Genomic DNA, 24,836 nt, shown 5'->3' on the forward strand with positions numbered 1-24,836 from the left:
CTACCTGCATCTTCAACTCATATGAATTCTCCTTCCTGAATGGTTCCTCCCTATTTATAGCCTACAGAATGCTTGTCAAGAAGAAACCAGCTTCACACTGAACAACTCCTAATTCCAGATTAAATATGTGTGGCAATACTAAAAACAAAAAATCTTAGCACTTGCTCTGTAATTTATCTTATGGAAGGAATTTTCTTTGGGAAAATACTTTGATATGAAATTGAGGGAAAGACAAGACCTCAAGGGTGCAGGTCCATAGGAACTTGAGTTACCAAGAGTATAATTAAACTGATCAATAGGCATCAGTATTTAGAGAGTTGGGTGTGGGGAGTAGAGGGTAGAGAGAGCAGAAAGAAGGAAAGCGAGGGAGAAAGCAGATAGAAGGAAGATAGAGACACCATGAGATGTGGTCTGGGGACTTTTGGGAAAAAGATTATTCACGTATTATTGAATTTTAGTGTGTTTTGCTTTCTTAAAATTTTGGTAAAATCTGTACATACCAGAGCCATGTATGAGTAGTATTTTTGGTGAAAATTAAATGAAAAATGCTGAGATCCAAATTTAAATCACACAGATTGTGTGTGTTATGACACAGAAAACTTAAGCAGGATGGGGAGATGCCCTTTCAGAGTATGTGGTATGCAGGTCATGCATTGCTCAAGGGTGACAAATGTGCATGCATATGTGGAGGGGCAATTCAAATCCTAGGTATCATAAGTTGTGCACTTAAAATTTTCCAATACATGGCAGTAAGTGTTTTGTCCAAAAAAAAAAAAAATCACCATATTAGGGGCAGCCCAGGTGGCTCAGCGGTTTAGCGCCGCCTTCGGCCCAGGGTGTGATCCTGGAGGCCCAGGATCGAGTCCCACATCGGGTTCCCTGCATGGAGCCTGCTTCTCCCTCTGCCTGTGTCTCTGTCTCTCTTTCTCTCTCTCTGTGTGTCTCTCATGAATGAATGAATGAATGAATGAATGAATAAATAAATAAATAAATAAACACTTAAAAACTCACCATATTATGACAATTTTATGACAGATGAATGTGACATTAAGAAGGGGCACCTTTTTCTAATCTGCACAACACTGTATGGTCCATTGGTGGTACTCAGTCTTAAACCAAATATATTCATAGAATAGGAGTTCCAAATCAGAGGTCATCGGGACACTTGGCAGGACCTTAGGATGGACATTACATTTTGCTTAGACTGTCAAATGGAGTTTTTGCAATAATCGTTCTTAAGTAGATATTACAGATATTACATTAATTTTAGCACACTTCCAAGTAGCATATTGACAAATCGGTACTAGGTACATCAACAGAAACTTTCTACACCGTTCTCTATTATACATACATATTTGCTTCAACTTTTACATGAATAAGAGCTAGAAGAAAAATTGGTGTGTCCAACATGGCACTGGCATTCCACAGAATTATCCAGGGGTGTGATCAAGGCTGTAACATGGAAATTGTGGGTTGCCCAGGTGTGGATGATACTTAAGTGTCTTTCTCCCATCCCCAATTAAAATGTGAATAGGGCATAACGGCTCCCTCTGTGCTTTTTCTGCATTTGGAGGACAGAGAAAGAATTCTCAATTGCTTGCATACATTTTCCTTTTACTGCTTGGTTTACAAGCAATCATATCACCCCACACAAACTATAATTTCCTCTTTGTTATCTTTGCTTCCTTCAGACAAACATGATTCACTGAAGAAATAATAATGAACCATTACCTTTGATGTAACGGCTGCCTGCACTGTCAAGATGGGAGTGTGCCAAGACTGGAGATTAATTCAGTATTAAGGAAGACAATGTAAATTCCTCTTCTGGATGATGTGAGCATCCTGCAGTCTACTGTTTACTTTTCATATACTTATCTAAAACCTTGGGCTATTCTTTGTTTTTTGGCACCGTGGTATATAAAACCAAACTATTAGAAGGTCAGCTGTAAACTATTATCTAATAGTTAACTGTAAGAACTTCCTCAATTCCAGTAATTGTTATAATCATTAGTTTCTTTATTCATTCACTCATTCACCCATCCTTCCATCTCTCCACCTACTCACTTATTCAGCAAACATTTATTGATTATCCGCTAATGGGCAAGGCAATGTTTCAGTTTGTGATACTCAGAACATGCACAGCAATGAGGGCACATGATATAGGACCTGTCCTCTTGGAACTCAGGGCTCAACCTTGGCTACACTCTGGAAACATCAGGCATGTTCTAAACAAGACCAACATTTAAGCAGCACCTCTAGAGAATCTGATTTAATTTTTCTGGGATGGCAAATAGGAGTCAGGATTATTTTTTGAACTTCTCAGGTGGTTTTAATATGAAGCAAAGGCTGAAGATCACTGGTTTAGAGTTTACAACTCAGGCAGACAAAGAATAAATAAGTGAACCAAATAATAACAATTACATGAAACAAAAGGCCGTGAAGAGTGGTGCTTTATGCTTTCTGATTAGTTCTAACAAATCTCCATTCTGAGATAAAGGTCAAGGGTTGGTAGACTGTGACTGAAAAGTAAATTTTGTTGATCTGTGTCTTCTTACATTTTTTCCATGGTGGGGTTGTGTTTGTAATAGACATTTCCCTTGTCGTAGATTTTCAGTGAGGCAATGGACAGAAAGCTAAACCTTCAGCTTTTTTTACTGTGTCAAGTTACTTTTCCTGATCAGAAAATCTGAAAGCCTTCTTAAATGAATCCAGTTGAAGGCATGAGAAATAGAATATGGACATTGAAATTTCTTTTGTCCCCTGAGAGCAGATTCCTTTTAAAAAATTAATTAAGGGCAGCCCGGGTGGCTCAGCGGTTTAGCGCTGCCTTCAGCCCAGGGCCTGATCCTAGAGACAGGGGATGGAGTCCCACATCGGGCTCCCTGTGTGGAGCCTGCTTCTCCCTCTCTCTCTCTCTCTGTGTGTGTGTGTGTGTGTGAGTGTGTGTGTGTCATGAATAAATAAAATCTTTACGAAAAATTAAAATAAAATAATCTGAGAGAGAGAGAGAGAGAAGAGGCAGAGGGTAAGAATCTTCAAGCAGACTCCCTGCTGAGTGGAGAGTCTGATGTGGGGCTCGATCTCACAACCCATAAGATCATTACCTGAGCCAAAATCAAGAGTCAAATGCTTAACCAACTAAGCCACCCAGGCATCCCAAGAGAGCAGATTCCTTTTGCATGGTAGTATGGTTTAGCAGGAAGAGTACAAAGTCAGGCAAAAGTGAGATTGTTTTTTCTGGCTCCCTGAACACCTTTGTATAAGACCCTTGCACTGCTGTGAGTTTCCAGTCCCTTATCCATAAACTGGGGATGATTACGGAGTTCCCTCTCAGAGGTGCTTCTGATGTGAAGACTAAATGAGATAAGACACACAAAGGAACTAGGCTGGTTCTAGGCATAGGAATGTGCTCCATCAAAGTTGATCCCTTAGCTTGGGTATTCAAGGTTTCGCCTTATAGACAATAAGTTCCATGAGGGCAAAGATCATATCTGTCTTGGTCCTCATGATATCCCTAGCACCTATGTCCAATGCACAGCAGGCATTTGAATATTTGTAGAAGGAATAAATTCATGTGAGTTATAGTTATGTAGCCTAGTAGGTCCAGGTAGAAACCTAGACAGTGAAGTATCCAGATTCTAGTAGCAAATGTCATCTCAAAAACTCCTGAATGAGTTCAACTTGGGAAACACCACCCTAGGCCTGCTTCCCATTGTCCTGTTTAAAGGTGGTATCCCCAGATCTTAGCAAGTTTTTCTGCTGGGACTTGGAAGTGTTGGCCAACCGAAGGATCAACATTGCTCAAGGCTAATGCCCTTCAACTCCCTCTTAGGGCTACTCCAGAGAACACACAGAAATAGCATTTCAACCCATGTGCTATTCACCTATTAGACCTCATTAGCAGTCTCTGGTCAGGTGATGCCAGCCCTTTGAAAAATACTGCTGAGGTTTGCTTTTCACCGCCACAGGGGTGTCTAACTATTATTACCAAAGAGAATTAATTCTACTAGAAAATCACAGCAACCACTCTGTCTTACAGGTTCATCAGGGCTGGAAATGGGTTGCCAGTAAGAGGCAAGTGTTCAATGACAGCAACCTATGGTGATGAGATAAAAATCCACTAAGTCATGTGAAAAATAGGGACCCATTCTGGCCTTCAGCAAAAAGGAAACACTAGACCTTAAAAGAGCGCAATTTAATGGAAGAGCGAAACTTTATGAATATAAAAAAATAAGGGGCAAGGTCTAGTATGATACAAAAGAGTTAATGTGAAAAATTAAAAAGGAAACCTCATTAGGATTTCATTTGTCATTTCATTCTCCTGCTGGGGTTAGGAGAGAGCCATTGATTCCTAGCGGCATTCAACAACCAGGATGAAAGGTAAGCAGATGAGGTTTCTTGTTTCTGGGGTTTTCTGTCTGGTGTGTCCTCCAGGGAAGCTGGTCTAAACCTTTGTCTTTTTTCTAGAAACGGCTGAAGAAGTTAGGAGGGGGAGTATTTTGATCAGTATAGTGTGAGAGTTAGTGGATTTTTTTTTTTTTGAGAGAGTGTGAATGTGTGAAGGGGGAGAGACAAAGGGTGGTGGACAGAATCTCAGACTCCCCACTGAGCACAGAGCCCCCTACATAGGGCAGGGGAGAGGGGGGCCTCCATCTCAGTACCCAGAAATAATGACCTGAGCCAAAACCAAGAGTCGGAAGCTTAACTGACTGAGCCACCCAGGCGCCCCAAGAGTTAGTGGATTTTAAAACATGTTGATATGTAAGCACTATTGTTTTTTGTTTTCAAGAATGCTTCTACCCCTTTCCCTCACCATATTGCAACTAAATTCAGAAAAATTTCAAAAGCTATTTGTGGTTTGAGTACTTAAAACATTAATCTTTTCACCCAAAACCACAACACTTACCACTTTATCAATGTCTATGTAGTGCAAAGTCTCAGTTTTCCTTTCTTTTTTTCTTTTCTTCTTTTTTTTTTTAAAGACACACACAGAGAGAGAGAGAGCGCGCGAGAGGCAGAGACACAGGCAGAGGGAGGAGCAGGCTCCATGCAAGGAGCCTGATGTGGGACTTGATCCCAGGTCTCCAGGATCACGCCCTGGGCTGAAGGCAGGTGCTAAACCACTGAGCCACCCGGGCTGTCCACAGTTTTCCTTTCTTTGGATAAGGTTTGCCTCTCTCATGCCTTCATTAAATGGAAAGTGGCTTTGCTTTAAGAAAACTTCAAAAGATGGGTTAAGGTTCACTATTAATACTAGTGAAGGGATGCCTGGGTGGCTCAGTGTTTGAACATCTGCCTTTGGCTCAGGTCGTGATCCTGTGGTCCTGGGATCGAATCCTACATTCAGGGTCCCTGCTTCTCCCTCTGCCTATGTCTCTGCCTTTCTCTCTGTACCTCTCATGAATAAATAAATAAAATCTTAAAAAAAATACTGGTCAATTTGAATGCCTCACCCTTTTATTGTTTTGATTATATTGACTGGTACAGAATAGGGTATTAACCCACGGCTGACCATTATCTCTCGGAGGCAAAAGATACAGAAAAATTATCCCTTCACTGGGACAGATCTCTTGGCCATAATCAAGAATGGGTAATAATCTGTTGCTTTAACAACAAAGTCCCCCAAACTATCATCTGAGTCTTACCTTCTAGTTGTTGAAGTTGTTTATATATGTCATGCTATTTGGTTCTCACAAGTCCTTCTGAGGGTAGTGCTGTCCCTATCCCCCTGTTTGCTAATGAGGGAACTGAAATAGAGGTTTTAAACCTTGCCCAGAGGCATACCTTAGCAGGTGACAAAAGTGGGATCTAAAGTCCAACAGTCAGGCTCTAGAGTTCTGTCCCTAAACTTCACTCCATACTGCTGCCAGTGTGAGAGATTATGCCCAGAGACTAAAACCTCAAAATCTCACTGAGCTCTAAGAAAAGGTAAGGTCTATTCATTATGCCAAACAGAGGGGTGGTGTATATTAACCCCCAGTCTCCTCATCTATACAACTCCACCTGCCCCACTTCAGGGAGTTTTTAAGGGAGTATTTATGAAAATGCTTTGAAATTTACAAAGTACCACAAAGACTCTGAAGAATCTGAATTGTTCTCCAAACACCCATATTACAAGGGAAAACAAAAGGGATCCAATCAATGTTGGTCACAGACTCTGTCCTTCAAGGTTATATTCAAGGTCAGCTCACTGAGTACAGCTTTTAAACAGAATTTAATGTAATGAGAGGTCCCTGGTAAAATCACATCCATGAGCCATACTTTGAAGCCTGAGTCTTAGAATCTTGACATAAGAGCAGATCTGAAAGGGCATATAGTTAAAATCTTCCTTCTGATGGATGACACACCTCTTTAATAGGGTATGACAGTCCCCCTCACTTTGAGTCTCTCAGTGGTGAGGAGCTCATGACTATTAAGGAAGATAATTCACCACTTCAGACAATTAGAAAGAAACTTTCTTATATTGCACTATCTCACTTTGGGCTCTGCTGCCCTCACTCCTTAGGCATTCTAGTTCATCAGAATAAATTGCAATCTCTTTTTGTAAGCATACCACATCTTGCACAAAGAGAGGAAGACTGTGCCTTTACTTGTTCACTTAATTTAGTCAGTGTATGACTCAAGCTATAATATTATTATGTGACAAGAGGCAAAATCTACCTTCCATGGATCCTTCTCGAAGAAATGACTTCTGGCTTGAGAATGAGCCACTGAAGTACTGAATGCACCATAATAGCCCCTCAAGTGCCAAGAGGGGGATGTGTCCAATCCATTATTGTTGTGTCTCACAAATGGTCTTCAGTGCACAGCCCAGTCATTTGCAGGGGTGGGTAATCAGTGGCCCGATGCCCCCTGCTCTCCATTTTAATCCCACTTGTCAGGCACATTTTCTACAGACATTTGCTCTCAAAGGATGAAGGGTATTTTCCTCATTTCCCAAAGAGCCTTCCATGAGGACCACAGGGAGAACCAAAAACTAATAGACAGATGCATCTTGTTAAGAAGGGTGTCAACACTTTCCTTTAATCAGTACACAGTCAATATTCTCCATCATGAATAACTAATAAGTTTCTGAACTCCTTTCCTCAGATGTCACTGTGAAAATCTATCTGAGGAATGTCATCTGCACTTAATGAAGGGACAAGCATTATAATTAAGTTTTAAGCTATTTCTTCAGCATGAAGCTGCCACGAAGTGTGAAATGACTATAATTCACATTTTTAAGACCCTGAATTTATTAGCATCTATGTTCTATTCAAGGTTAGGGGTATGGTGCTTGGACTGTCAAAAGATGCAAATTGCTCTGTGCTGTTATTCTGGACTGAGTGTGCCTGAGCTCAGATGCCAGGCAAGGAAAATAATCATTCATGACTCAGGCTGTATTTTTGAAAAAAACTCAAAGAGCTGGAAACTCATTTCCCTTTGTGAATAGGAAGTGACGATGACATGCATAACTGGGTGAAAGAAGACTTCACATTCTTCTATGAATTATAATAACCATGGTTGAGAAAACGAATAGGAACTGCAGGCCAGGGGCTTCAAGTTAAGCACAGTTCTGCTGGCATGTGACTACAGTATAGCCCATGGGTGAAAAGGGAATCTAAAGTTTTGAAACTGCATGTAAGAGAAAGAGAAATGAATTATTTTCTTTTGGAAATGACTTAGCCTGGCTAGAAGAAAGAAAGGCATGGGATAATAAGGGTCTTCTGAGACTTTGATGGCTCTCCTTGACAAACCAATGTGAAGGAAGCAATCACTCATGTGTTTGCTGGCTGAGCACATACTTTTGGAGAGAATAAATTTATAAGGATCCATCTAACCTAAACCTCTCTGTGGTTGTGGGCCATGGGCAAACATGGAAGACCTCTCAGCCAGTAAATCCTAAAAGGAAGGAGCATAGGGTCTATGTGTGTTTGTAACAGTAGGCCATATGAACCAGAGGGTGCACCCAAAAGAGTTTCTTTAGGAAGTGCAGTTTAAGCTGAGACTGGCAATGTGCTTATGTGGAAAGAGAGTACAAAAAATGTTTCCAGACAGGGGAGCAATAAGGCTCTAAGTGAAGATTTCAAGGGACTCGGGAGGACACGAAGAAAAGGGAGAATGGAAGAAGCCAGGACTTCTGACTGGACTCAACACACAGACTACCTATGTTTCTCCCTGAAATGCTAATGCGATGATGATGAAAGGACCCCAGAAAGGCACAGACCTGCATGAGGACAAAGAAAAAGAGAAGCCACGCAGGTAGAAGCAAGATGTTGACAAAGTTTTAGAAGTTGAAAAGCAAGCAACCAACAGTGACTTCATTAGCAGATGATAGAAAAGTGACAGCTAAGAGCCCGTGGCTTTGGTGAAGACCAAACCAAAAGCAAACCCCAGCTGCATAATACTCACCAGGTGCAGGGACAGAAACAAGCTAGCACTTCTGGGGCTCAGAAAGTCTGGTGTAACTGCAATCAGAAGACTGGTTGAGGTCTCCATGGGAAAGTGTGGATACTCCTAGGCTGCTTCTCCAGTGTATATACCCAGTGGCCAGACACCCTTACTGTCATGGACTACATGTTTGTGTCCTCTTTTCCCTCCCTCCCACCCCCATTCACATGTTGAAATCCTAATCCTCAATGTGATGGTAATAGGAAGTGTGGCCTTTGGGAGGTGAGCAGGTGAAGCCCTCATGAATGACATAAATACTCTTATAAAAGAGACGCCACAGTTCCCTAGCTGCTTCTGTCATGTGAACACACAGCAAGAAGATGGCTGTCTACAAACAGGAAGCAGACCCTCAACAGGAACCTGCCAGCACCTTGATCTCGGATTTCCCAGCCTCTAGAAATGTGAAAAATAAATTTCTGTTGTTTATCAGTCATCCAGTCTATGATATTCTATTATAGCAGCACAAACAGACTAGGATGCTCACTAGGGAAGAACTGAATACTGGGCTCTGTGAGACAAGGACAGCTAAGGGTGGCAGTGCTACCTTGAAAATAGGGAATTAAGTGAAAACCTACATATTAAAGAAGTCCTTATAGGCTCAGCCTGAACATACTGGCCTCCAGATTCGTCCCTAATAAGGGATTAGGACACTAATCGGTATCCTGAGGAAACTGACTATTTCAACAGAAAAGGTATACAGATTCTCATATTTGGAGTCACCCACCTTAAAATTTCAGCCTGACCATCCTACCTTGAAGCCCACCATTCAATAAGGCTCATTCATGCACACAAATGTGCCAAAAGATTCTTAGTGCTTTACTCTTAAAAATAGACATCTCAGAATCACCAGCCATTTGAAAAAGTAGCAATCAAAAATCTAGAGACCTGAATTATAATTCAAAAACACAGAGAACAGAAGAAATTTCAATCACTAATATAATCAAAAAGTAGAGAGAAGATAACACATCTGTGAAATTAATACAGTGTGTTATAGAAGGGAACCACTATAGAATAAAGTATGTTTAGAAATTGAAATGTGAGAGCAGGGATTACAAATTCAATGGGAGAAATGGCCAACAGAGAGGAGAAGAGCAGAGGGAGAAACAAAAATGAGAAAAGATTGGAAGGGGAGCAAGGGTGATGGGAAATGAGAAGTCGGGACATCACCCAGGACCACACCAATGATTGTAGGTTACTTGTGAGTGCTTTGGTTTGGGAATTTTATTCTCAAGCCAATGGGAGCCACCAATGTGACATTTGGCCCAAGGTCACCCATAGTCAATGGCCAGGAAATTCAGTGAGGGTCTAGCATTGTTTCTGAGATCTGATGGTCTCTATCTCATTTCTATTCTATTCTAACATACTGGAGTAAGAAAAAAATGATATACACTGGCTGATTTTTGTTTTTAAATTATGATTCACTTCTAGCTCTCAACTTATTTCAGGTAAAAACTGTTGTCATCTTGTTCCTTTCTACTCCCATTACTCTTTGTTTTGAAAAGGTTATAATTGGAATAAAACAAGGCTGGCTTCAAGCCAAAATCATGAAGGGTGTAATTAAGCAAGATTTTCTGTCTATGCATCCAGCAGGGCCATCCTACTGAGGGGGAAAAATGAGAGATTCAAAAGCAATTGTGTGTTTTTCAAGAATAACAGAACAATCTACCCCACACACTTTACATAATAAATGGCAGCTGCTGACATTTTAATCAAGATAAAAACAATAATAAAGTCACAGTGCTCCTTTGGAGGCAGAAGGTAGTCCCAACTCAGGAATTTTGGCAAACATACCCACATGCCCATTTTGTTTTACAAGACTGAGAGGTTAGCGCATAATTTATGATATCATGCCTGCCCTGACAACATGGATAAAAACGCAATTTTATCCTCTCCCTCTCCATTATGAGTTTATATTTTGAATAATTTTTTTCACATTTGAGACCCTCTGTTAGGAATTAATTTAAAGGATATAAATTTAATTTTTAAGTAAAAGCTACTTGTCCTACATAATGTTAATGATGTGTCACATTGCCTTTCTCCAGTTCAGATGAAAATGGGCCAGCCATAAGGGACGATGACTTAGGCACTAAGGTACATCACTGCACATGGCTGACAGCTTTAGCTTTCAGAGATAGTCTAGCAATTATTTGGAGAGACATTTAAAATGTTTTGGTTATTAAGGAATTTCCTCCTATATTTTGTTGGTTTAAAAGATTACAAATCTAGGAATACTTTTGGGATGTATGTTTAAAGCATCAGGTCTGGATTATACTTTCAATCAATGCTAGCTCAAGACGTACAGAGAAACTAAATCACTAATAGCAGTTGCCTGATGATAGATTCTGAAAGCACTTTTTTTTCCCCTTTTGATCATACTCAATGGTTCCTACAAGATGCAGAGGGCATGACTCACACAGCCTTTGAAGCCTGGCAGTCAGCTAAGATGTTGTGACTGGCATAACACCTTATGTTGCAGGCTGCACAATTTATAAATTGCATTCATCAGTGAAAGCAAATGGCATTTCCTTATTGTTCTTACCTGACTTAATTTTTCTCTCAAACTTATCCTTATGGATTGTTAGGAAAAACTAAATTTATTGTGGCATCCTCTCTGTGATCAAAAACTTTTAACTTTCTCATGAGGATAAACAATTACCTTCTCCCTCTTTATGATATCATAACAGACATGGGAGGGATGGGGGTTTTGTAACATCCTGGTGACAGGAACAAAGAAAGTTCAGATTCCAGGAGATGTTGTCTTGATTGTCATCAAGCTAGCAGCCCACACTCCTAAGTCCTCCATGGGTGAATTCTGGTTATTTCTCACTGTGCTCACTTAGCAGCCACTGAGTCAGATCTGAATGCTGTTTGTGGCATCTGAGGTCTGGGTAGGTTTCCCCCTGCACCCCCAAACTGGATCATCTGCTCTGTAGCCCTCAGCCCCACTGCAGGGAAGCTGCCCAGGAGCCTGCCAGCCTGCACCACCATCAGTTAACCATCTGCATTGCTCAACAGGACACCACATGATTCTTTCCTGCATCTGCAGGAAAATCCCCCACAACCTGCCCTGCCCTGCCAGAGGCTGAGGAAGATTTGACAGTGCTGACCCAAGTTCCCTCTTCCTCTCTAGCCACATGACAGTTCACCCTGCAAGTTGGTTTCCTCCTAGAATCGCAAATGAAAATGCATGATGACTCTTTGCTTCTGACTTTCCTTGAAATCTGATTGGTTTCTCCACTCCGTGACTCAGATAATAAAGGTCATCAGGCTGTAAATTTTACCACTTGCTTTCCCTGAATTTTCTATCTTCTTCCTACAATTTACCAGAGACTAGAAGACATGGGTTTTTAACTTCCTCTCCCTATCCAAGTAGGACTTCCTCTATGTCCTGGACTCCTTGTCTCCCAGGACGTTATTCTCCATTTATCCCTCCCTGGCTTCTAATGGTAGAATTACACCATACAGAGGAGAGGCCTGTGGGACACAGAGGTTTGGTAGCTTTACAATATAATCTCTATCACATTTGTAAAATATGACCAAGGCCAAGGCAAAGCTGGAAATACCTTTAATACTGCAGTATTCCTTTTCCTTTACCCCTTTTTTCCCTCCTGTATGCTAAGAGAACCACTTCTTTAAGCACTAGCCCGTGGCTTTCAGATATCTGTATTTTTTTCTGGGCTGGCACTGCAGCGTGAGTGAAGGGTTATAGCACAGTCACTAGTGTCACTGGCAAAAATGGGAAAATGGAGGAAACACAATGACCACTCAAGGCATGAAGCTTAGGCACTGTCTTCCAGTCTAAGGATAGAATATCCTGTTAGATAAAATATCCTCATCCTTTTATATAAAATGTTGTTAACGATAGATAGAGATACACAACAGCTTTTTGGTTTCGCCCTTCACCAAAAAAAATTGTTGGTCACCAAACTTTTTATGGGCTAATGACGTTGAAAACTCTGGGAACTCCTGTCTGAGGACTGGAGCCCCATGAAAATGAGCTGCTTGTTCCTCCCATGAGCTAACATTTGTTAAGTTAATATCCACTGAGCTTTCCTCATGTTCTAGGCACTGGGCAAGGAGAGCTTGGGCGACTTGCCCAAGTTCACAAGGCAAATAGGCTTTGGGACCAAATTCAAACCCAGTACAGGACACCTTCAAAGCATGGCTCTTGATCACCATGGGCATTGCTTCATGACTCTTATTTTGGAAGGCCCTTGAATATCTGTGATATTAATAGGCCACTATACATTTTCATTTTTCCTTTGAATCACTTCAATATTCATGCTCTATGATCAAATAATTATAAGTCTCATACATGCAAAATAAACTAAAAACCTGAGTCTAACTATGTGGGATTGGAGGTAGAAGAGAGGGGAGATAGTTACAGAACATGTCTGCAAAATACTGAAAAAGAGAAAATTTAAAGATTTCTTTCACAGTGGTATTGCCTCATATACCAAGCACCCACCCATAGCTAAGGAACACCTCTCTCCCCACTCCCTCTGTCTCTTTCAATCTCTCTGTATGTATATATACGTAAAATATGTGTGTATATATGTTTTAATATATGTACATTATTCATGTGTACATATATGTAAAATATATTTGCATAAAATGATATAAATATACTTATATGATTAAAAAATTAACTGCCTCTCCAATATTTTTGCTATTGTGACTATTAAGGGGGGCAAGGGAAAAGAGAAGCATTACCAAGCCTCTAACTGAACTGTGATGCTCTGACAGACTATTCTGGTAGCTTCAATTTATGAATCACTGAGAATCATGTAGTTAGTTGGCTGCAACCATTTAAAAATAAAACTAAAGAAATAAATTCATTTTTGTCAACTTGGAAGTGCTGTCTAATCCTTGTTTCCTTATGATATACACTGACTTTAAATCTCACACGTTCTCAAAGGAGTTCAGATTAGTATCTATCCATTAAGAAAAAAATCCTATAGAATATTCAAGTGCATATTGGGAATACCAGCTACATCTTCAAATCTTTCTGCTTTATTATTAAAACTCTGGTAATGTTGTGGGCATAAAGATCCCAAAGTATCAAAGAAATGCCTATTTATTTGAGGCTATAGAATGGGTTTGATATTAGTGACTCTTTAGGTTCTGAATTAGGTACTGAACTTTGAAGCTTGTAACAATCATTTAAGTCTTGTGTGATCATATTTGAGATTGCCTTCACATAATTTATTAAAGGACACAATTGTCACAAGGAAATTACAGAACCTTATTTTTGTAAATGACAAAGTAGTATTTTTGGGAGCTGTAGAAATACATTGGCCTATTTGTCTTTACATTAAGTGGACCTAGAGAATCATGCTTTTTTAATTTTAAGGCCCCCTTCTTTTAATTCTAAGAAAAAAAAACCTTACTTTTTTTTTTCTTTCATCTTGCAACTGAAATGTCCCTTCCTTTGGCCAGTCTTACCTAACCCTTATAATTTATTATATACCACCCTGTATTTTGGGGTGCCTATCTTATTCTCCTTAACTATAAATTAGTTGAGTACTCATTCATTTATTTCTATATTCCAAGTATTTAGCACATGCCTCAACTCCTACCAAGTGTCAAAAAAAAAAACAAAAAAAAAACAAAAAAAACCTGGCAAACAGTTTCTGAGCTGTGATTAAATGGAAATCAGGTCACAACCCTTGTCATAACTGTATGTAGAGGAAGAACATGTCTGCACATTAGCTGATGAAGAATTCTTTTATAAAGGCCGTTTGGGTTCTTGCTCTTCTGTGGTTCCTTCCAAGATTTTAGTGATATCTAGAGGAACAGGGTTGGTTATCTGTGTTCAGTGGTCTATGTAACTTTCTCCCATTTTTTACATTTCCCATGGCATATGTCTGGGAAATAAGATTTCACAGTCTATTTCCTATTCTTGTAGGATCAGAATCTTACAGGGAAGCTTCACAGTTGAAAAGAATCCTTACAGCAAGGTAGGCATTCAGAGATAGCTTTTGTTCTTACAGAAAATACATATGCAAAACTAAATGGCCTATTTCCTGTCTCAGATCATGCACCGCCTCAGATCACGGATTTTTCCATTTGTCTTTATATACAGACACCAGGAAAAAGAAATAATGAACAAGTGAACATTTAATATATTCAGATTGTGAATTTCAGATTGTGAATTTATTAAAACCCAGTTTCTATTCTAAAGTAGTTTTTCTTATTTCAAGAGATATTCATAGTGCCTGGTAGATGTTTTCAGTAGAGTCTTGAATCTAGAGCAACATGGCATTATTTCAGAATTGTCCTGCAGGGCAAACAAACTGCCCAAGTTGGATGTTGGGCTCAGACCTTGCTAAACACTCATTATTTGTCTAGAGAGAAGCAAGTCTCTTTTGTGATTTTCAACTTAACCCTGGATTATTTACAAACATCTTAAGCAAACACTGTGAATACAGTAACTATAGTAACTCTGAAAAGGAAAGCAGTGAACCAAAACTCAAACTAGCAGAGAGGAAGCTACCACTCTTTGAGCTGAGGGTTGAGATTTTCTAGGAAGATGTGCTGAAGACCTAAAATTAGATTCTCATTAACAAGCAAACAAAAAACTAGAGAACAAACAAAAGCCCTTTACTAGCCAAAACAGACATTGGAAGAAACAAGTTATCCCAATAGAGAAGGTCTCTGAAATAGATGTTATTTTCCATTTTGCATAGTTTGTTTTTTTGGGTAAGTGAAGGACATGGATGGATTTAAATTTTGCTCGTTCATTGCAGAAGATGGTTTATGTATAAATAATCTGTAGTCTTTTAACTCAATTTGCTTCCCATTGAGAAGTAAGACCAAGAAAATCTGGGTATAGAACATTATTTAAAAAAAAAAAAAACACCTCTTATTACAAACATTCCAACCTAACTGCATTGGGAGTTTTAAAGATCCATTAATTCATGTCTCAACCAACAACTTTTCTGTTAAACATCTTTTTTTTTTTTAAATACATATTTTCTAGATCTGTAAGGCATTCATGTGATTACACCCTTTTAAGCAGATCTTACATAAAATATTTTAGGGCTATGATGTTAATTCTTTAGTTTTGACAAATATACCATGGCTATGTAAAATGTTACCATCAGAAATACCAGGTCAAGTGTATGGGGGAATAATTGGTATGATTGCAATTCTTCTTTTAATCTAATATTATTTTAAAATAAAAGGTAAAATAATGTCAGGGGATTAGCTGTTTGGAGCCTCAAGTGACCTAGCCTTTTACTGACATCAGGGCTCCAGGATTAGCTTAAGGTGTATTGGCTGTAGTCTTCTGTCTCTCAGCTCGATATTCTCCCAACCCTGTCTACTGCTACTGACGAGTGAACTACTTCTGCTTCACCTAAGCAGCTCACTCAGTGCTACTTGCTGGCACAAATCCAGGGATCTCCCTAAATTTATTCTACTTTCCTAAGACTAGAAGATACATGGGCACAAGTGTGCTAGAACAGTAAAACTGATCTAACTGTAAAGCCAGAGGCTAGAAGACGTAGTCACCAGGTTCATTACCTATTTATTCAATATCCAAGGTCAATACCATTTAATTGCACAGAATAAAATGTGACACCATGAGTTGACAAATGTGAACCATCCACAGATGCACTGATCTGGGATAATGTATCAACTATGTTTGATTACCCTTCAATTGGTGGGAGATCCTCCACAAAGTGCCATTAAAATAAAAAAATCATAAGGATAAAGGGGCTAATTATCACAGTCTGACTCAGTTCAGGCTATCAACCATCAACTTGCTAGGGGCAAAGACAAAGTCAGTTGTAGAATTATGTATTACAGTGTTTTTATGGTTCCTATAAGAAAATTTTATTTCTAGTTTCTATAGAAAATACCTACATCTTTAGAATAAACAATGGAAATGCAGCAACGACCAGTGGTCCTTATTTTGTTGCACTCAGACTTAGGAGATTCACTTGTAAATTTTGGAGATTCAGCTTTTTTAGGGCAAGGTCCTGGGGATTTCCATAGGGTCTACAGAGGAACATCATTATGGCTATAGAGTAATATGAGCAAATCATCTGTTCTTATTTTTTCATAATATGGATATCCAAAGTGGGCTGAGCGGATGCTTGGAGAGTTGTCTTTTTGTTTGTTTGATGTGGCCTGGGTTTGGTTTTATCCACAGATTTAGTTTTCTGTTTATTTTTTAAAAAGATTTTATTTATTTGACAGAGAGAAAAAAAGTACAAGCAGGGGGAGTGGGAGAGGGAGAAGTAGACTCCCTACTGAGCAGGGGGCCGATTTGGGACTTTATCCCAGGACCCTGGGATCATGACCTGAGCTGAAGGCAGATGCTTAAGTAACTGAGCCACCTAGGGGCCTCTAGTTTTCTGTTTAAAGCAAAGTTAGCCTAAATTCTTGACTCTGAAACTTTCCTGGTCTTCTAGGTAATGGAGAGCTTGCTCCATGGGGTGGGAGGTAACTGTATTATTTTTAGAGGTCAGTTTATTTCATTTTTAATTTATTAGTATTTTTTAAAATTTATTTTTAAAAAATCATTTATTTTAGAGAGTGGGGAGGTGGAGGAACAGATGGAGAGGGACAAACAGACTCCTTGCTGAGTGCCCTCAATGTGGGGCTGGATTTCACGACTCCGGGATCATGACCTGAGTTCAAATCAAGCATTGGATGTTTAAACTACTGGGCCACCCAGGAGCCCCTAGGTCAGCTTCTTTTAGAGAGCATTTTTCTTTGGACTAATCAGGACTAACTACTGATTAGTTGTATTATAAAGAACCCTGCTCCCAAGGAGGTCTGTGAAAAGGAAGAGAACCAGGCCACATATTAGCTTGTCTCAAAAGGGCTCTCACATCATACATATGAGGATTCACCACAATCTCAGAGAATAAGCTTGCTCTTGGAGTCCTAAAATACAGGTTTCCTTTGGTGGAATTGCTGAAAAGATTCCAGCTTTAGTGCCTAATATGAAATAAAGGATCTAACTGACAGAGTGGCAGGTAACTTCTGGCAGGTAGTAGCCCTGAGATGGAAGCAGCTGTTCTAGGGAAAAGTAAAGCTTTGCAGTGGCATATAATGTGAAAACTATAGCCCACTGTATATGGGATTTTGATAAGAAAATGCTCTCTTTTTCCACCAATTATCATCTTCTTTTAGCCCTATTTATTTCCCTATATTTATAAAGACTTACAGGCTTAGCGAGAATGTCAGGGGCTTCGTAATGAGGTGATAATAGTCCCCACTTACTGAGCGTGTGCTTCTGTTTAGGGAAACACAAACCCCAACATAGCTGTTGCTGTTTTAGCAAGACACAGATCTCGGGGCGGCGTCTCAGAAGAGTAGATACAGCTTGTGTAATACAAACACATTTGCTAATGTTTGATGTCTGCTATTAAACATTCAATGTTATTTATGATGATTTATGATTGGTTTTAGTTAAAAGAACTACAAGAAATGAAGAAAGCCATTATTCACTGAGTTCTTCATGGCTCTGAGCGAGGTAGGGAAGCTAAAGGGACTCCATTATAGAGTGGCTCCATCTCTGCTAGGCCCCATTTCTGAATAAGTCAAAGCAGCTAACTTCTCACTTCAAGGGGGAAGCTAGAAAGTGAATCATTCTTTGAGTTTTGTCCTAGGTTCCAAACACCTAAGAACTCTTAAGAAGAACCAGATCCCAAACATTTCCCAGGACATTAGCTTCCAACAAACCTCAACTGACACTGGCATCAATGCTCCCTATATTGTGGAGTAACACCTGTTGTTTACCTGACACTTGCCTTTGATCAGAACCTGCTCTGGATTCCTGGAGGAACACATACCCTAGACCCCTTCCCAATATTAGCCCCCAACCCCAAGTCATGTCGAAACTCATTCTCTTTCCTTTCTGAGTCTCTCCCAGACACTCTGTTTGCTATTTTATGTTGCTCATGCTATTCAGTAAATTATGCTTTCCCTCTCCTGGCTTGCATTTGATTTCTATCCTGCATAAAGCCAAGGACCCTCTTAGCTGGTCTTGCAGGAGCCCCCACTGGGTCCCAGTCTGCCTGCATCATAAGTATATAGCAAAAAAAAAAAAATAGTTATATTAGTGTCAACATACCATTTTTTTAAATGTATCTCCTTTTTGGAACCAAGGATGGTCCTTTGGTGGCTGGAGTGGTTTTTAGGCCTGTTTGTCTGTATGTACCTATTGTTCTTTTTTGTTTTCCTTAGTTGTTGGTACTAAATATACAGCATCTCAGAGTCCTTTTCTGCTAAAGGCAGTACAATTATGGATATTTGAAGATTAACACCAGTACATGGAATATCCACAGAAAGTAGCTCTAGTACCTTAATGCTTCAACTGATAGAGAGCTTGTTATATACAAACAAAAATCTGTATAGTATTTAGACTTTAGTTTCTTGTTCGTTCCACTTTTCTTTGGACTGATCAGTACCAATTACTGACTAGTTCTGTAACTGCTTAGGTTTTTGGTACCGCAAAATACAGCAGGAAACAAACGCTGTGAATGAGTGAATCCCAAATCTCATAATTACAAGGCTGGCAAACTCCTCCTCCAGACCCCCAATCTTCTTAAGTTCTCTGAGAAAATTTTCTCTTGGATGTAGCTTATCTTCGCATTCTTTCTAATCTCTCCAAGTTTGTATATTCATGTTGTGATGCCTGTTACATTCCATACACTCAAAATGAATCATCAGTCAGTTGCTCAAAGGAAATAGCCACTAATCAATGCAAACCATAGTCAGAAGTTTACCTTAGTTCCTTGAAGGGGTCTGCCCTGACATTAGGTGTCTCTATAGATTTAGGGAACACTGTGCCCTCCGCTCCTGTAAACAAAAGAAAAAAGTAAACAGAGGTTGGAGACTTTGGACACGTCACCTGGAGGCACAATCAACACAATGAGGGGAGCTAAATGTAGTGAATCCTTCATACAACCCAAAGCACGGATTTTGCCAGCGGCTTTAGCTCCATGATAGGGGAACACTAAATCAACTCAGGCAAACAGCCTTTGAAAAAACAAGGAAATTCTTTTGAAAGTGTTCTTGATGAGATCAGAGTGAGGCCATGAGGCAAATACTATGTCGACTTCTTAAAAAAAAAAAAAAAGGAAAAAAAAAGAGAAGAAGATGCCTAAGAAATGGCACAGTTTAACTTGTGTCTCTCATCAACTATTAATAGTCATCCAACTGGAAATGTTTTGAAAAACAGCAGCTGAAGCCTCTTATTGCAGCACAGAGCACAAATCACAGAACACATCCAACATCTAGGTAGTGGGTGGATGGTGGAGAACACCGTCACACTGTGAGGTGTCCATCTAATGAAATTAAGCAAACAATTTTTCAGTAAATAAAATTCTACACTATTATCTTGAAAAGTTAAACAGAACGGTATGAAAGATGATTTGAAGTTCACTGCTTTTACACTTTGAGTATTAACATTGATCCCCGGCCCAATCTAGACATTTAGCTCTTGACTTTGCAATAAGCTTTTATCTTTACAACTTGTCATCACCAGCTGAACCTTCCCAGCCATAAAGATGGTGATTATCTGATTTGTCTGCTCCCAGAGTGTTTTCAAATCATTTAAGCCTCAGTTTATCAAAGACAATTGCACTGGATATTAGTTTTTCAATTAAACTTAGCTAGGCAGTATCCTGTACTTTGAAGTAAAGGTGTTTATTTTTATACCTTATTTGGTGTATTTCTTTGATGCAACAAAAAGGGGCAGAGTAGTATCTTGTAATCAGGTTTGAATTTCTGGAATCCTCTTGCATTGTTAAAATGTCTAGAAATCCTCCATTAACCACTGTTATTCCAAATCCAGATTTATCCTAGCATACTGATGAGTCTAGTGAAATGAACCTGTGTAGTAACTACAAAAGTATTTAATCTTTTGGGGGGAAGTATTTAATCTTTCTGATATGAGTAATAGACTATTGCAAATAAAATCAGAAAATAATGCCTCAACTTGACATTATATGTGGTCATTTAAAAGAATATCCTGGTGAATGATAACTATTAATCTAAGTTAACATTATCATTGATATCATTATGTCTACTTCATATGCACTAGCTCAATTATCCCTCGCAACAACCCTACAGACAGTTGCAGTATGCAGAGACATTTGGTGTAGGGACATTTAAGATCTTTTTCTGCATGTAGGTACTTCTACCTTTCAAGACCCCAAACCACATCATTTCAAATGGATCAAAATGTATCCATAGTTTCCATTAAACACAACTTTTTGATGTAAATTTCCTAAGAATGTTGTTTCATTATACATAAATTATTTTGCCCTTGTGATTTAAGCTTTATTGTCTTTTTATAAATGTGGTGGTTAATTTATGTGTCAGCTTCACTTGGATCATAAGGTACCCAGATATTGGGCTAAACATGATTTCTGGGTGTGTCTGTAGGGTGTTTCCAGATGAGAGAGGCACGTGAATCAGTGGATACAGCAGAGCAATCCATCCTCCCCAGTGCTGGTGGGCATTAGCTAATTCTCTTGAGGGCCTGAACAGAACAAAAAGGTGGAGGAAGGAATAATTAGGCCCTTTATGCCTAACTGCTTGAGCTGGGATATCAATCTTTTCCCGCCCTCAGCATACCTTTTTCTCAAGCCTGCAGACCCAGACTGGAATCTACACCATTGACTCCACTGGTTCTTAGTGAGCCTTAGGACTCACTCTGATTTATGCCACCAGCCTTCCTGGGTCTCCACCTTACAGACAGCAGGTCATGGGACTTCTTAGCTTCTATAATGACATGAGCCAATTTCTTATAATGAATCTCTTCCTCCATGTATATCCATATTGGTTCTGTTTCTGAAGAACTCTGATACAATAACTGAATAAGATTGGGTTGGATTCTAGACTATAATGTAGCATTTGTTACCCATATATTAAATTTGGTTTGGCAGAGCATGCATTCCACATCTCCAACATTTCTGTGATCCTTTGAGGAAGACCTAGATCAAAGTTACTGTGGAGGATGCCTAGTGGGTAAAACAGGCTGGTAGAAGTCACAGGATGCTGAGCAACACATTGGGATGTGGTTCTAAAGTGTCTGTGACTCAAGAGCATGGACTAAGCTACCACATCTCAGTACTATCCCAAACCTGTTACTAAACAGTTCCCATTTGTCACTACTGCAGTTAACACAGGCTTCCTTTGAGATTCTTTTCCTTTCTATTTCTTAGAAATGCTTAGTTCTTACCCTTTGGAACCTGTCTTTTTTTTTTTTTAATGATGAAAAGGAACACATATACCTGATTAAAGCTAGAATGGTTATTTCTGTTTATTTACATTGTATACATTCTTGAGTCCCAGCTCATATCTCCCCTTCCTCTACTAAGAATTCTATGAAAACTGCAAGAGAAAGAGCATTATTACCTCTTATAAAATTAGCCTTAATTGTGTGACTTCCCCATATGACAATTAGTACTACTCATAGACAACCTTCATTATCTGAACCGGTATTAAAATGTTGTGAAGCTTTATGTTTTACTGATACCTCCTGCACCCGTCTATCATTTTATAAGGTCTCTGAAGCCAAAGAATACCTATTTCACAAATTTCGATTATGCAAAATAAGGATATATGTTGCATTTATTCAGTCGAATTGTCCAAGAATGAGGAGTGGCATTTTTTTTTTATGCAAAATGAACCTCAGAAGCCTGCACACCATTTTATTTATTCCATCCATACTTTTGCTGAGCCTGTTTTCCCCATTTGTCAGATACACTAACAAAACTTCACTTGCTAACATCTGGCTGCACTGAGCTCAAGAAGGAATCACCCTACTGCAGCTGGTGGTCCCTAGCCTGGCCATCCTTTTAAAGCAATTCCAAGATGGATAAAGGAAGGTTACATAAAGTCATCCAATACATTGCACTGTATGTTTGTGGAAGGACCATGTTCTCTGAATAACTGAGCTTGGGTCCTCAGCTTTCTCAGTTCTACAGTCCTATTTTCTGGGTGCCTTGGAGGAGTGTGTCTTGTTCTCTAACCTATTTCCATTGCCTAGCACAGTGTAGGTTCTCAATAAATATCTGTAATACAACTATAACACTAATGTAGCACTGAGCACACACTACCTGGGATTTTTATTTACCTTACTGACATTTTCCCCATCTCTTCAATAAGACCCTAAGCTCTATGTGAGCAGAGGCAAGGTCACAGAATACAAACATTGAATTTTAGGTTCTGAAGACTTCTACTAGACTCATTTCTAGTTGGTACTACCACTTCTATGGGAGTGCTAATTTACTGTTATAAAATTCCTTATGTATTACATGACTAATTTAATAAATGTCCAAAATCCAACATATTTAACTGTACCTCTTAAAATAAAAGATCTATGTTAATAAAAGGATATTATTTGGGCTAAACAAATATCTCTTTAAAGTAAAATGAGATCAAGCCTTGTAGTGTCTTCCCCAGACCAAGAAAACTAATCGACAAGACAAGTGGGGCTAAAAAAACATGTGGCTCATGGTCACATGACTGCTAGAGTTGAGATTCAGATGCAGGCATCAAACTCCAGGACCCATTTGCAGCCATCATACCCTAGTGCCTTATTTTCTGAATGCCCAGACAATGTGGCACCTGCAAAATGGCAAGCTAGCAAAACCAAGAGGGCTGGGCTCTCATAGGTAGAGGATGTAGGAATGGGACAGGTTCTGGATGTGTGATGAAAGTGAAGGGCAAGACACTCAGGCTCCCTTAGCTCCCACTGTCCAACCAGATGCCCTCTGATTTTGTTTTTGATGGACTTTGCTACAGGGGCCCATATGTGCCGGCCATGCTTGAAAATAAACCCATAGATATGACTTCTCAGGGGAATGTACCACAATTTCTCATGATCTGAGTGTCCTTGGGCATGAAACCCAATCTCTAAGATGCTCAGTTTCCTTCTTAGAAAAGAAGGGATATTAATAGTAACTTCATCTCCTAGGGGTCTTGGGAGATTGAATGAGATCTCTGGCACATAGCAATCAGCAAATCATAGTCAATAAAATACTTCTAGTAGTACTAAAATATTTGTGAATCCTATTCTTTCCTCCTCTTACCTTTATGACTCTTAAAAAATAACATTTTTAAAGCACTTACTATGAAGTACAAACTATTGAAACTATTTTAAAGTTGATCATCAGAATACCCTATGAGGTAGGGATGTGCATATCTGTTGTTATGGATGTGGAATCTGAGACTCAGGGAAGTCAGGAAATTTTCCTATGGTTGAGTGGTGGAGACAGGGAGTCAGAATTTGAACTCTCTGCTCTGAAACCAATGCCTGTGACCACTACTCTAGACCTCTTTCAGCAGATCAAATCACTCCCTACTTGCTCATCTCTTTATGAAATATGAACAAATATCAATGTTTATACCCTCAAGTAACTTGCCAAATCTCCCATCACCTCTCTTTTAAAACCAATTCTCATGCACAATGAGAGGAGATATTAATACTTTCAAAAACACCATTTCTTTCCAAGTCCTATCAGGCTTCTGATTTTCACACCATTTTTCACTTTCTCAGAAGCTGCAGAGTGGACAAACATTCATCAGGATGAATTCTCCCATCCTATCCCCTATCCACTCTTCGATAATAAATTACTCTCAATTTTATTATTTCAAAAAGGTTTCTATTAAAGCCATACCTAGTGATTCCTTCTTTTGACACAATATAATTTACTGGCAATAAATGTTCATAAACAGTTTGAGTGAAAAATCCATAAAGCCATTTCAGCTTTATTTTAAGTTCCATTAATGTCCCTCAAAAATGATTTTGTCAATGTGTTTCCATTAGCTGGTTCTCTGCCCAATAACTTAATTCCACACAATCAATTAGGAACTTATAAAGCATGTGACAGGATCTATCTAAAGTGTTTTGAATCACCATAAAGATCAGCTCAATGGCTCTTTTTTCCTTGTAATACAGGTAGGGGGTAAACTTGTCAAAAATTTCAAATGCACTCCATTGCCATGGTAACAAAAAGCCAGCTTCTCCTCTATGGAAAGTGTCCTCAACTTTGGTGACTTTGCCTTCAAAGTGTCCTGGGTGTTAAGACACCTGAGTTCTAGTCCTACCTCTATCATCTCATGCAAATCAGAATTCTTCTCTGACCCTTAACTTTCTCAACTGTAAAATAAGGGATAGGATGAGAAGAATCAGGGCTAACCTGTTTTCCTCTCAAATCAAAAATTTCATCGGGTAACAATCTAAACAGTTGATTGTCTTGAGCCACCTCCATTTCCTACCAGAAAAAAAGAGTAACCCTGAAATATATATTAAAATAAAGAAAAAAAATCCTAAAAATTTTCTCAGTGTTTAAGGAAGAAACAACTAAAAGCAAACAGACTTTTGTCCAATTCAAGCTGCATTTAATTGGAAGAACTATTCACCAGAAAATAAA

General features: G+C 39.2%; 1 protein-coding gene across 2 annotated transcripts in view; it reads right to left on the reverse strand.

Moving 5' to 3' along the window:
- Window positions 1–24,836, reverse strand: part of SGCD (sarcoglycan delta) — an 895,992-nt gene that overhangs the window by 65,707 nt on the left and 805,449 nt on the right. For both annotated transcript variants that reach the window (XM_026008009.2, XM_026008000.2), the window contains one exon: window positions 19,176–19,248. In XM_026008009.2, the coding sequence (XP_025863794.2) occupies window positions 19,176–19,248 (73 nt within the window). The remainder of the gene's footprint in view (window positions 1–19,175; window positions 19,249–24,836) is intronic.

The sequence above is a fragment of the Vulpes vulpes genome, chromosome 4, assembly GCF_048418805.1.
Source record: "Vulpes vulpes isolate BD-2025 chromosome 4, VulVul3, whole genome shotgun sequence".
Lineage (NCBI taxonomy): Eukaryota > Metazoa > Chordata > Mammalia > Carnivora > Canidae > Vulpes > Vulpes vulpes.